Below are 12,989 nucleotides of genomic sequence, written 5' to 3' on the forward strand. Positions count from 1 at the left end.
CGAAAGATCTCTATCCACAGGTACGAGCGGAGGGAGATATGATGCTTCATGTCCAACTTTCATGCTAATACCCTGTACAAAGTATTAAAACCTGTGGTCATGTTTCTCAAGAGGCCAGACTAAAGAAGGGGTAACTCAGAAAGCTGAACTGTTGCAAGCGCTGTCCTGTTAGCAGTAGTTAGGATGAACAATATTATGATTCTTTTTCAAAAGTTTGTTGAACTCAACAAATTGTACAACACTCAAGGTTTGATAGTAACTGCATTAGGAACCGGGCCCGGAGCTTTTATTGACAGTGAACCATGTTCCGACAAAATATAAGTAGGGCCACACTGCTGGTGTGGTGCGGTCATACTCATAGGAAATTCGTCCTATTTTGTGTCAAGGCCTGGGGTATCTCTCTCTTTGAAGTGTCCTAATTACGACATTTAAGTAATCATGCCTTCCTTTGAGCTTCCATAGTTTAATGCTTTTTCTTGTCTAATTCTATAAGCCATTGTTGGTATTCTCTGGGTCGGCATGTCCCAGGTGGTTTATAATGCCTCATTAAAGATTTCAATGACTTTATCTTAGTGCCTTCGACTTAAAATCAACAGAATTTACTCCTGTCATACAAAATATTGGAGACATTCATCAGTAATGCCCAAATAGGTCATAAATCCTTAAATTGTGTCTATTTTGAGAGTGTCTTTAGTTAAGTTAATGGGTGGAAAATTGCTCTTGTAAGAACATTTGTGCTTGTTTAGTCATAAAGTCAAAATTGTTTGGTTACTTTATGCCTATCTTCCATGTGTACATCCCGGGTGTACCTTTTAGTGTGTTAAACATGTTTAAAATCGGGTGTTTCCTTGATTATTGACGGAAGCGCACTAAAAGTCACTGCTCAGTATCCATATTTGGTCAGATGTGAATGACAGTTGAAAAACCCATCAGTTATTAATCTAATGGGTGCAACTCCAATCTGCCATCTATGAGGGTACAAGGAGGGCTACAAACTATTAAAGTGGGGCAAATGTTGTGGGATGAATCTGGGCCCTGATCTCAGGATGTATTGGAATCTGAATCTTGGAATGCGAACATGAATAAAGCAAAGTGTGTGGATTGGCAGCTGCAAAACCAACAAAAGTAGAGTGCAACATCCAAGTTGATCACAGGCTGCTAAGTTTTCATACTAACCTTTTAAAATGATATAAAAAAACCCTGATATGCATAAGTTCATTAAGTGTACTAATTAGTGATACACTGTGTCGGGTCGAGACTGATTACTCGCCCGATTAGCAATCCATGAGCGTATGAATGAGGAATTGTCTACATGGAGTGTGCCGTTATTTTCATCAACTATCGCAACATAAAACATATTAGTGACCAACTATTTAAACATGCTACTTAGCCTCATAATTAGGAGGCATAATAGGGCAGTAATTGCACCCTATGTCAACGATTGTAATTGTTGGCCTCGGCTTGACTATCAAGAAATCTTGTTGTATCACAATTTGCCATGATTCTGAATTATACCTCTTGATTTAGTACCAAAATATATATAGCGAAATGTTACCCTCTGTCTATACTGATAAACTCTTTCTCCTAAATATTCCCCTCGAGACCAAACAGTTGTAACTCAGTGTTTAGGGGTAATATTATTGCTACCTGACCGTGGACAACACATTCTATGTTGTTGCTAGACGATGATTTGATAGACAACCGGTCAAAGTTTATCTACCAAAACATTTCGAACATTTTATTTACCTGTAACCAACATTTGCATTCAACAGTTAGGTGGGATTGTTGATTTTTTTATCCATGCTTTATCAAAACTCTTCTGTAACTCCTGTTTATGACCCTAGGTACCTAAAGATGACATCTAAGATTTTTAGTATTCTGATATGTAGCAAACTTTTGAATTTAAAATAAACTTAAATCATCAATTTAGAAAAAGATCTTTAAACAATGTCGAAAGTTGTTTTAAAATGTTATGTGTTTTAAGACAATTTTCTTGTCCTATTCCTTCTCAACATGCTCAACAACAAATCTGCTCAAAAGCAATACTTTTGAACTCATCTTGAAATTCAATAAACTGTATGAATTCACAAAAATGCTGATACATTTGACACCAATACCATGGCTTTGTCAGCAAGCAAACCATGGGTGCAGCTGACTTACCTGGCCCTCGGGGGCCTCTCGTTGTTCTCCGCTACATACATATAGTCAAATAGTTCTGGTACACCATCAAATATGCTTTAAATCTAATCACATATATGTAAGAAAATTGCAGTTTTAAGGTGACATTTTGCTTCTTTTCGAGGAGACAACTGAAGGAATTCTCAAGTTAGATGCTTCTGTCATATTCGGTTGACAACCACAAGTGTACTTGACCCATGTACTTGTCAGCCCTGGTTCCAACGTCAAAATAATGTGGAGTGGTGTCAAACTTGAGTTTGGAGCATGCATAGAATATTGAAAATCACCATCTCAAATAGTTGTCAACACATTGGTACTTTTGAAATCTGAAGGAGGCTCTGCCTAAAGTCCCCCTTTAAAGGCTCGGTTGGTCCGTATCGTGTTCTCGTGTAATCTGCTGAAAATTAGGACTATCCTGCATGCAGTGTATTCATTGCAAAACCTAATGGTATCATTGACACATCTTTAAAATGTCTTAATGAACAGTTGAACCTGATTGTATCGGCTCCAAAGTTGAAACAGGGACACAATGGCAACAAACACTGACAAATTGAAAAATTAACAAATGTTATTCAGCTGATTTGATTAATGCACACTGGAAGTCAATTAGTCCCAGGTTGAAATAATGAGAGCCCGGGCAGAGATTCCACTGCTATCTGATTGGGGGAAACTAGCTGAGAGCAACACCTTGTTGGCTAGAGTCAATTCGTAAATGTTATGTCTGCAACGTTTAAGGCACTGGAGGGCAAACTGCTGGTCAGATTTCTTTAAAGTCACGTCACATACGCACATTAAAAGATGTCAATTGTGACTGGGACTGTATCTGACCTTGTTTGAGTCAGAAGTGGTGGATCTTGACAGAAGGAGATGATGCTGGTACAATCACGGGGCACAAAAAATCATGGGAAATTTACCTCATCATATTGGAGAGTGCTAAGCATCCGTATGTTTTGTGACTCCTACTCTATCATTATTAGAGTTTGACATGTTGTTCAACGAGAGCCTAGCAATTCATGGCTAGTATTATGAAGAGCGACTTCCGTCATCTGTAACAATGGAGGTTCAAAATTATCCGAATCCATACATTGTGATAGGTACAATACAAATATAATAAGTGCCAAGTTTCAGCAGATTTGTATGCATGATAACTGCACTTAAGCATTGTGTATAACTGCAGTTCAATTTTCCTGGACCACCAGTTATTACAAGCGGTATACCCCTTCAAAGAGATTCTTTCTGAAATTATTTTTCTGAGAACAATTTTGGGAGTGAGAATGGTGTTTTAACAATGAATCCTTAGCCAAGAGTGACATTTAATTCCCCCGTACGATTTCATGAAACACCAACTATCTGGCGTCTGAATATTTCTGAACGATATATGAAGTATGTTAATCCAACACAACTTCATTCAGGTGTGCCATCAGAGTGTACAAAACAGTTTGTAAATTCAATTGGGAGCAAATAATGAGTGGGTCAGTGCTTTTGAAAGCAAGTTCTCAAAAAATATACTCTGGCGCAGGGCCCAGTATTTATGAACGGCGTACCCCTTTATGAAGTGACATGATAAATGAATGATATATCCAATACACTTCCTGTACAATGCTCCTCTACCCAGAGAAAGTCACGATCTACACTGAGTGTTCCGGCTACATCAGTGTTTTACAAAGAAACCTCCCAAGCAACACCATCGAAGAATGTTGTTCCTTATTTACATGTTAACAAATCTTGTTAAATGATAATGTTGAAATGAAATTTCAAATATGCTCCTCTTGATGGGCTCAGGTGAATAGCTCTGCTGCTGGGGCTTATCGGGGGAGTTGCGGGGGAGAAAGTACCTGTTCCATAATTCCATCATGAAATACTCCAAAATCTTGAATACCACTATGAAGTATGCCTTTGCTGTTGGGAAGCAAGTAGGGTTAAGTGTCTTGTTTACCAACACAAAGACGAAACAGCAGTGATCCTTCTGAGAGTTGAACCCACACAACGAGCCTGGCGCTGTAACTGCTAGCCACTGATCTCTCCAAACTGGACTTATCGGACCTGACGTTGTTTCAAGAATTCTGTGCCAGATCAAGTGTGTTGGGGGGGGGGAGGTATTGAAGTAATTCCTCTTTATCATTATCGTTTAATCATCATATCGGCTAAGTCTCATATAGCCTGCTTACATGTAAAGGCATCTAAAGTTGCCAAAATAGAATTCCATCAGACATGTCAGAATAGTAATAGACAATTCTTTACCTTCATTGCCCCTTTAACTTGTTCAATTTAGAAACAGGTCAACTTCCAGACTATCAGGTTGTGTAAATTTGATTTGCACATTTGGAGAAAAGAAACAACTTCAAGCTGATAATTGCTTAATTGCAGAAATGAAGTGTGGAATTTATGAATACACATACGACAATAGCAAGATAGAATACCGGGTACTAGCTGCGCTTACACCACGAAATATTGGTGGACCAATTGCACTTACACCACCACATTGCCGCGACAAATTGGTTCGGCAATCCATTGCCGATACAAATTGCCGAGCAAATTTGTCCCACCAAGCTTGATGGTCCAAATTCGCCCGGCTTGTTAAAAGCTCGGCTTTGTCGTGGTGTACGCGCAAATGGATCGGCAATTAGCTAGTTAGATGGTTCGGCTCCAGGCGGCGTTTTCGAAATGGCGCTTTCTGCGCATGCAATTTATTGTTTGCGCGCCATCTGTAGCCGGATTTTATAACTAGCTGCAGCGCTGGTGTAAGCGCTTGGTGGATTTTCGATGGTGCGGCATTGGTTCCCGAACCAAGATTTGTGGTCCATTTTCAGGTGGTGTAAGTGCAGCTACTATTTGGACTTTAGGGAGCATGTCAAAATTGTTATGGCACCAAAAAATTAACACTGTTGGTCTCATCCTGGACCCCTCCCTCCACTAGGTACAGAGTCCACATTGACCACTGCTTTACTGAAATACTGCCTTGTCAGCTGGTGCATAATTCTTAAGAGATTCCAGTGTCGCCAGTTATTTCATTTAATTGGTATACACGACCTTCAAAGGTCCTTTACAAGTGTATTTAGAGCACGAGAGTGTCTACTAATGACACTTATGGAAGATTCAAGCTCTCAAGTAGCCCTTTAATAATCTCTAAAATAGTTTACGTTTAACCACTTGGTCATTTGAACCATCGCTATCTTAAAGACATTTTCTTTGGAAGGTTATCAGTTCTGCAGTTTTTCCTCAAAAGACCAAAAGATGGAAATGTACCTAAATATTGACATCTAAGAGTCTTCCCTCTAGATTTAGGACAGCGGTAATGCAAAGGAAGAGCATCCAAGCCTCCTGATCAAACGGTTGACGGTTCAACTCTCGGCCGGGTCACTACTTGCACACTCTACTGGTCAAGTTCAAATAAGCATGTGGTTGCAGCAAGTGATTCATGTAAAGATCATCATCATGTCCGGCAGCCATGCGGCCATTGGGACCAAGCTATTGAGCCAGAACTGTGAAAATTAATAATATTTTGTTTGTACATTTTCAGATCTACACCGTAGCATATGTGATTGTGAAGGCAGCCAACTCTCCGCGGCCAGGCAACTGGATCCTTGAGAGATCAGTGGACGGAGTGATGTACAAGCCGTGGCAGTACTTTGCTATCAGTGACTCAGAATGTTTCAATCTCTTTAACATTCCCCCAACTATTGGAAAACCAAAATATAAAAATGACAGCGATGTGATTTGTACATCATTTTACTCTCGGTTGGATCCACTTGAGAATGGAGAGGTGAGTTTTTGTCACTTTGATGATTAATCTTCTCACTTTTATAGTTACATACATTCTTCTCACTTTTGTAATTGTAATCCTGTCCCATTCATAGTTAACCTTGTCCCTTTCATAGTTAATCTCAAGAAATTTTTCAAAAAATGTTGATATTTTGAGAACATGATAAGTTGTCATTTCGTGATATTTAGAAGAATAAATGGTTAATTAGCACTGATATCGATATTTCGCTTTAGCATCAATCAGATTATTAGCTCACCTCTGGGGAGCTTATACGATACCGTGGCATCCGTCGTCCGTTGGCGTCCGTCTTCGTTGTCCTTTAGGCTGCCAAGCCACCATCTTGGAAATCCAATGAAGTCCTGTTACTCCTAAACTGTTGAACAGATGTCAACCAATTTCCATTCTCATAATTGTAATCTTGTCACTTTTATAGTTAATCTTGTCACTTTCATACAATGTAGTTGTAATCTTGTCACTTTTATGATTATTCTGATCATTTTGGTAGCTGCAATCTTGTCACTTTCATAGTTCATAATGTCAGTTTCATTTCTTTTAGATTCATATCTCTTTGGTAAATGGACGACCCGGTGTTGATGGACCATCAACAGAACTTATCGTGAGTAATTAAGACATGGTTTCAGCTTAAGTGCCAACAAATGAGGTATGATTACTGCTGCGGCCAGCGAAAAAGGATCGCATGTGAGAAAAATCTTTCATTTGCAGTGGTCATACAAGTGCCTGTGAACAAGTTAGTTGATCACTGCAACTCTCAAAGCTATGGAATGAGCTGCCAAATAGTGTTCGTGGCCAGAGTTCCCTGGGTCGTTTTAAAACTGCACTAAAAACTCATATTTTTAAGAAATTCTTTTGAATCCTTTTTTTTTTTTTTAAAAATCCCACTTGCACGTTTTCTTCAGTAATGACTTTTATTCTATCATGTATTAATGTTATTTATTTATTTATTACAAATTGTAAAGCGCTTAGAAGTTTTAACAACGTTAAGCGCTAAAAAAATGTTTTTAATAATAATAATAATAATAATAACTCAAATCCAGTTTTACACCCAATGAGCGATATTTTTAATTGCTCATTGCAGTGATAATTGCTGCGGGTCACAACAATTAAATTGCTTGTTTGCTCATGCTTTACTAGATTCAGCCAATGGACCTACATGTACTTGATTATTACAATCTTAAATGATATGATATGAAAAGACTTGGCTATGCGATTCCTCTTTGAAATGGTGTCTGATCGTGAATTGAATTTTAAATTTCAAGTCATTTTTGATCTTCTTTCGCAGGAATTTACATCTGCCCGCTTCATCAGACTGAGATTCCAGAGAATTAGGACCCTGAATGCAGACCTCATGACCCTGCAGACCAATACACCAGAAGATGTCGACATGACTGTGACGAGGAGGGTAAGTAGGAAAGGGTTAAAATCTCTGTTTTATTTGGCGATTCTGACTTCCGTCATGATGCAACTTGTCTTTAAGAAACATTTGAAAAAATGAGTGTGGGATGCACATCTTACCAAGAATAGATAAAGACTGCTCTTTATCATTTCTATAATTTTCAAACTACTCCTCCTGACCTTCAAAGCATACCACCGGCTTGCACCAATTTACCTGAACGATCTCATCCAACATTACGTGCCACCTCGTTACCTTCGCTCTGAATCTCAGGACCTTCTCACTTGCAGGAAATATAGACTGAAAACTTTTGGAGGTCGAGCATTCGCCACTTTAGCACCTCAACTGTGGAACTCTCTTCCCCCCACCCTGAGAGCTACATCGGATGTCTCAACCTTTCGCAAAGAACTCAAGACCCTTCTTTTCAATAGAGCTCACCAGCGCCGGTGACCATAAATTTTGTTTCAAGTGATACAGGCGCTTTACAAATAACAATTTATTATATATTATTATTATTTCTTGATCTTATGTGTTTATGTATTATTTTGACAAACCTTGTTTATTTCAGTATTTTTACTCAATCAAGGACATCTCAGTTGGTGGTCAGTGTATCTGCTTCGGTCATGCTGAAGTTTGCCCGAGAGGTGAGGGTGACGTGAGTATTTGAATATACGTTTTTTGTATTTACTAGCACTAGCCTTGCCTGGATGTAGGGAAACATGGAGTAGGGGACATCAAATGCACAAACCTCAAAGTTGTAGCATCATTTGCCTGACAGGAAAATAACACTTCAAATAATTGTGTTCTATTTTTAGAATGTGAAATGTAAATGTGAGCACAACACCTGTGGCGACTCCTGTGAGACCTGCTGTCCCATGTTCAACCAACATCGCTGGCGGGCCGGCACCAAGAAGGACCCCGGCATCTGCGAGCAGTGTAACTGTAACCGCCACGCAGAATCATGCGTGTTCAACCAGACGATCGCCGACCTCAAGATGAGCATGAATAAACAGGGAGTCTTCAATGGTGGGGGAGTCTGCTTAGACTGTCAGGTTGGTTCTCAGTTCACTCTTTGACCGCTTCTGACATTAATATACGTTTGAAAAAGTCAACTGTTGCCTACCGGGGACGTAGATCTACGTTCAACTTTCAGTTCATCAAAATGCCATCAGACGGTTCCCTAGTAGAGTTGCTGTACCTTGTAAATCGGAATTGGTGGTCATTGGTTGTCGAATCAACTCTGTGCCAGTTGAGCAAAAACGCAGCCTGAAACCCATAGGGCAAACAGAGGGATTTGGTCGTAATTAGAGGTCAGCCGAAATGGTCTTGATTTGACATCCAAGGACCTACATCTACAGCAAGATGGGCTAGTAATAGAGACCATCTACATTGAACTTCGCATGGCAAGGGTTTTAACTTGTAATTACTCGGGAATACTTTTCTAGAAGTTAGAACTCACAAATTCTTTTCCTCTTTCCAGCACAATACAGAGGGAATAAACTGTCAGACGTGCAAGGATGGTTATTTCAGACCCAACAATCTTCCCCCAGATCACCCTAACCCATGTCAGCAATGTCGATGTGACAGTGTTGGAACCACAGGGGCCTGTGTCAGGGACTCCAGTCGGGTTAGGGAAGAACTGGTGAGGAAGAAACATCTCATTTGTATACAGAATAGAAAGAAACATTGCCACAGTGAAGTTATCATGCAAACCAGTTTGCTGAAACTTGCCATTTATAGTATTTCTACATCAGTCTACACAACTTCATTCTTGGTAGTTGAAGTATTCAAATCTATTTTAAGTTTTCAAATTTTAAGACTGAAGCTGGCCTTTGATACTCATTTTCCTTGTTTTCAGTTCCCAGGTGACTGTGTCTGCAAGCCTGGGTATGCTGGGCCCAAATGTACCAGATGTGCTGCAGGGTTTATTGGCTTCCCTAACTGTGAGCCTTGCCCTTGTAACAGAGCTGGCAGCGTCAATGTGGACACCTGTCAAGGAGATTGTATGTGTAAGGTTAGTCATGAAAAATCATATTCGTATGACTTCTCCAAAAGGGATCAATGTAAAATCATTAAAATTCACAAGCCAAGTCCAAAACTGCCTTGCATCACAAGCAAAACTCTTTATTTGAGATCTGCTTTTATGTGACACTATATGTGGCGGCACAAGGTGGCAATCGATGGTATTATCTTTCAGGCCAGCTAATACCCACACCCAAGTTGTCCCTTTAAGAGCTTTCCAACTTATGGTCATGTGAAGACGTTTTGGCACTGCTATGGTGTCCAACTTTTTGCATCTGAATGAAGGAATCTTATCAATTATTTGCATAGAGTGGTAACAGATTTGGATCTCTTGAACTCGCTTCATTTCTTAATTCTGTTTTTCATTTCTTTACACAGAACAATGTTAAAGGCGAACAATGTGATCGGTGCAAACCTGGATACTACAACCTGGACATCACCAACCCCAATGGCTGCAGCCCATGTTTCTGTTTTGGTGTGACTGACATCTGTCACAGTGTCATGTGGGGGCGGTATCAGGTAAGTCAAACATTGTTTTGGTGTGACTGACATGTGTCACAGTGTCATGTGGGGGCGGTATCAGGTAAGTCAAACATTGTTTTGGTGTGACTGACATGTGTCACAGTGTCATGTGGGGGCGGTATCAGGTAAGTCAAACATTGTTTTGGTGTGACTGACTGACATGTGTCACAGTGTCATGTGGGGGCGGTATCAGGTAAGTCAAACATTGTTTTGGTGTGACTGACATGTGTCAAGGAGTGTAATGTGGGGGGGGGGGGGAGTGGTATCTGGTAAGTCAACTACTGACCTGAGAGTGGTACATATGTAAGTGCACTATTTTATACTTTTCACTGGATATGCACAAAGTCAGAGTGCTACTATCTTTGAATGATGTTTGTAACAAAGGCTGAGAGCGCTGCCTATCATTTGCTACATATTTTTACTCCTAGTTACCAAAAGACTGGTAGTGAAAGGGTTATTTCATATCATGTTCTTTATTACTGTGTTCCATGTGTCTCTCTTTCCATTCTAGATTGCTTTGTTGGATGACTGGTACATCTCCGACACAATCTCAAAGAATGTCTCGGATCCCACCTACACTCCGACTGAGTTAATCTTGAATTCTGCGGAGAGGGGCCATGTGGGAACACCAGCTTATTGGACAGCACCACAAGAGTACTTGGGCAATAAGGTAGGTTGTGACATCGTCAGCAACAGCAGCAGCAGCAGCAGCATCTTGGCCCTGTGGGGTCTTTGCCTGCAGGTAAAGAGTACATGGATTGAAATTGCACAGCTTTTTATTGAGAGTGAGATGGAGTGACAGTGTTTCTGCAAACTGACGTCATTGTCACAAGTGATTTTAACACCGACACTGATAATTTTCCAGCTTTTTCGTGTGCCGTGCCGCACACACTATGAAATCAACTGACAACATTTCCCTCTTCTTTCCAGCTGATATCATATGGCGGCTACCTGAATTACAGTGTTAAATATGAGTTGGACGAGAATGCAACCCCAGGAAGTTATCTGGCTGACACTGATATTCTGTTGCAGGTAGGGCATGATGACTTGAATAGTGTGGAAGATGGATATCGCAAGTTGATTGATATTAGACTAGTGATTTTTTTGCCCGCGATAAAGAGAAACTGTGTTTTCTGGACCAATAAACTTTTGACCTGTGACAAATCGACTTTAGACGTGCCACGCTCAAGTCAACGACATGTCCCATAGCCCCCCCCCCCGGGAAACTACTCCATGCTCTAAATGCTCTTCTATCATTCTCAGGGTAATAATGGCATGACCATCGGGCATGGTGGCTCCTACAGAAGGCAAGGCAAAACACACATGCTTTCAGTAAGGCTGTTGGAGAAAAACTGGCAGCACATCAACATATCGGCCGGCTACTGGGGCTCTGAGGCAACCAAAAGGGACTTCATGGCCATCCTTCATCAACTGGAGAAGATTTTGATTCGGGCCAGTTACCACACTAAGCAGATTGTCTCAAAGTAAGTCAAAGTCGTCATAGGAAAGAGGGTAGCGCTGAATTTTCACTAATAAGTGGCATGTTTTGTCATTATTTGTCCAAGGCTCCTTTTTACCTTGGTATATATGCGTGATATAGGCAAATCAATATGTTAACAAAATCGAGGGTGTGTACATTGTATGCATGTATTTCAGCTGAGTGCCAGGCCCTTGGGCCTCTTGTTTTAAAAAATGATTTCAATTTCAGATTATCAAATGTGCGTTTTGATGCTGTCGGTGAGACTGTGATCAACCCTGAAGGACAAACCCTTATGACTGTCGAGCAGTGTGAATGTCCCCCTGGCTACGCTGGACTTTCTTGTGAGGTAAGTTCCGTCATGGCTGTAAAAGTAAGGGCACAGCAGAAAGTAGTGATAATAGCTAGAAGTAGCGGAAGGCTATTTTCAGAAATGACATGGGTTGTAGCGAGTGTGGTCAGGATCCCAGAGAAAGTGCCAGTTGACTCAGCAGGTGTCCAGGCAAAATAGCTTGTTTTGGCGACAACACTTTGGGGAACCTTGCCCGACTTGTGACGGGCACCGTGAGTTCCATACAGGTTATGGTTCATATGATATATTTGTTTATTTTGTTGTTTTAGACTTGCATAACTGGATATCGACGTGTTTATGATCGGCTATACAACGGAGAATGTCGTCGTTGTGATTGTCACGGCCATGCTGATACGTGCGATTCAGAGACAGGGATATGCAAGGTAAGTGACTTATGAAAGTTCTACTGTAAACAGAGAGCAGCGCTCTCTTCTGCACAGCATTATAACTACCCCATACTGTTGTACTTGTTGTGGTCGTTGGCCACCAATTTAGTTGAAATCCTCATGAACCTTGTCACTAGCTGCAGTAGTTGGCGGTTGGGGGATCTCGTGAAAAGGGGGCCATCCTCTGTGTCAGGTACTGGAAAAGAGCAAGGACCAGAATTACGCAACACATTTTACCAAACTTATTTTCATCGGACTTAGGACTGCAAAGACAACACTAATGGCCTTAGATGTGAAGTCTGCAGAATCGGTTTCTATGGTGATGCGACCAGAGGCAAAGAGAGCGACTGTAAGCAATGCGCCTGCCCCCTCAACGTTACTTCCAACAACTTTGCCCAGCAGTGTCTGGCTACGAACCCAGGGGAATACACCTGCCTTAACTGTCAAACTGGCTATACTGGACCTCACTGTGAAACGTAAGTAAACCAAATTATGATACAGGGCCTACTACTAGTCTCTCCACAAGTGAGAGTCACTTAGCTGACCAGTATGATGTTATGAGAAAAAGCTATGTAGTTGAGACTTCCAAATCGCACATTAAGCTCGCAACTTGCACTTTCAACTTGCATTTCCAACTCTCAACTTGCTCTTTCAACATGTTCAACTGGCACTCGCAACTGGCATTTTTAACATGCAACTCGTATTTTCAACTCCCAACTTGTATCAATGTTACCGTGATTACACTCACAAACAAGATATAACGTATAACCTTTAGTTGACTCAAAGTCTCAACAGAGTTCAAAAAAGAGCATGAGTACTTGTAAAACTTGAATTGATGATATGATGATGATGATGATGATGATGATGATGATGATGAT

General features: G+C 40.7%; 1 protein-coding gene across 1 annotated transcript in view; it reads left to right on the plus strand.

Annotated features, from left to right (window-relative positions):
- LOC135486817 (laminin subunit alpha lam-3-like) overlaps window positions 1–12,989 on the plus strand; it is a 43,022-nt gene that overhangs the window by 6,625 nt on the left and 23,408 nt on the right. Inside the window, exons 4-17 of the mRNA XM_064769918.1 lie at window positions 5,699–5,941; window positions 6,498–6,557; window positions 7,242–7,361; window positions 7,921–8,007; window positions 8,168–8,404; window positions 8,833–8,994; window positions 9,218–9,355; window positions 9,753–9,893; window positions 10,408–10,566; window positions 10,827–10,928; window positions 11,160–11,380; window positions 11,605–11,722; window positions 11,995–12,108; window positions 12,373–12,587. Of these exons, the coding sequence (XP_064625988.1) occupies window positions 5,699–5,941; window positions 6,498–6,557; window positions 7,242–7,361; window positions 7,921–8,007; window positions 8,168–8,404; window positions 8,833–8,994; window positions 9,218–9,355; window positions 9,753–9,893; window positions 10,408–10,566; window positions 10,827–10,928; window positions 11,160–11,380; window positions 11,605–11,722; window positions 11,995–12,108; window positions 12,373–12,587 (2,117 nt within the window). The remainder of the gene's footprint in view (window positions 1–5,698; window positions 5,942–6,497; window positions 6,558–7,241; window positions 7,362–7,920; window positions 8,008–8,167; window positions 8,405–8,832; window positions 8,995–9,217; window positions 9,356–9,752; window positions 9,894–10,407; window positions 10,567–10,826; window positions 10,929–11,159; window positions 11,381–11,604; window positions 11,723–11,994; window positions 12,109–12,372; window positions 12,588–12,989) is intronic.

The sequence above is a fragment of the Lineus longissimus genome, chromosome 4 (genome assembly GCF_910592395.1).
Source record: "Lineus longissimus chromosome 4, tnLinLong1.2, whole genome shotgun sequence".
Lineage (NCBI taxonomy): Eukaryota > Metazoa > Nemertea > Pilidiophora > Heteronemertea > Lineidae > Lineus > Lineus longissimus.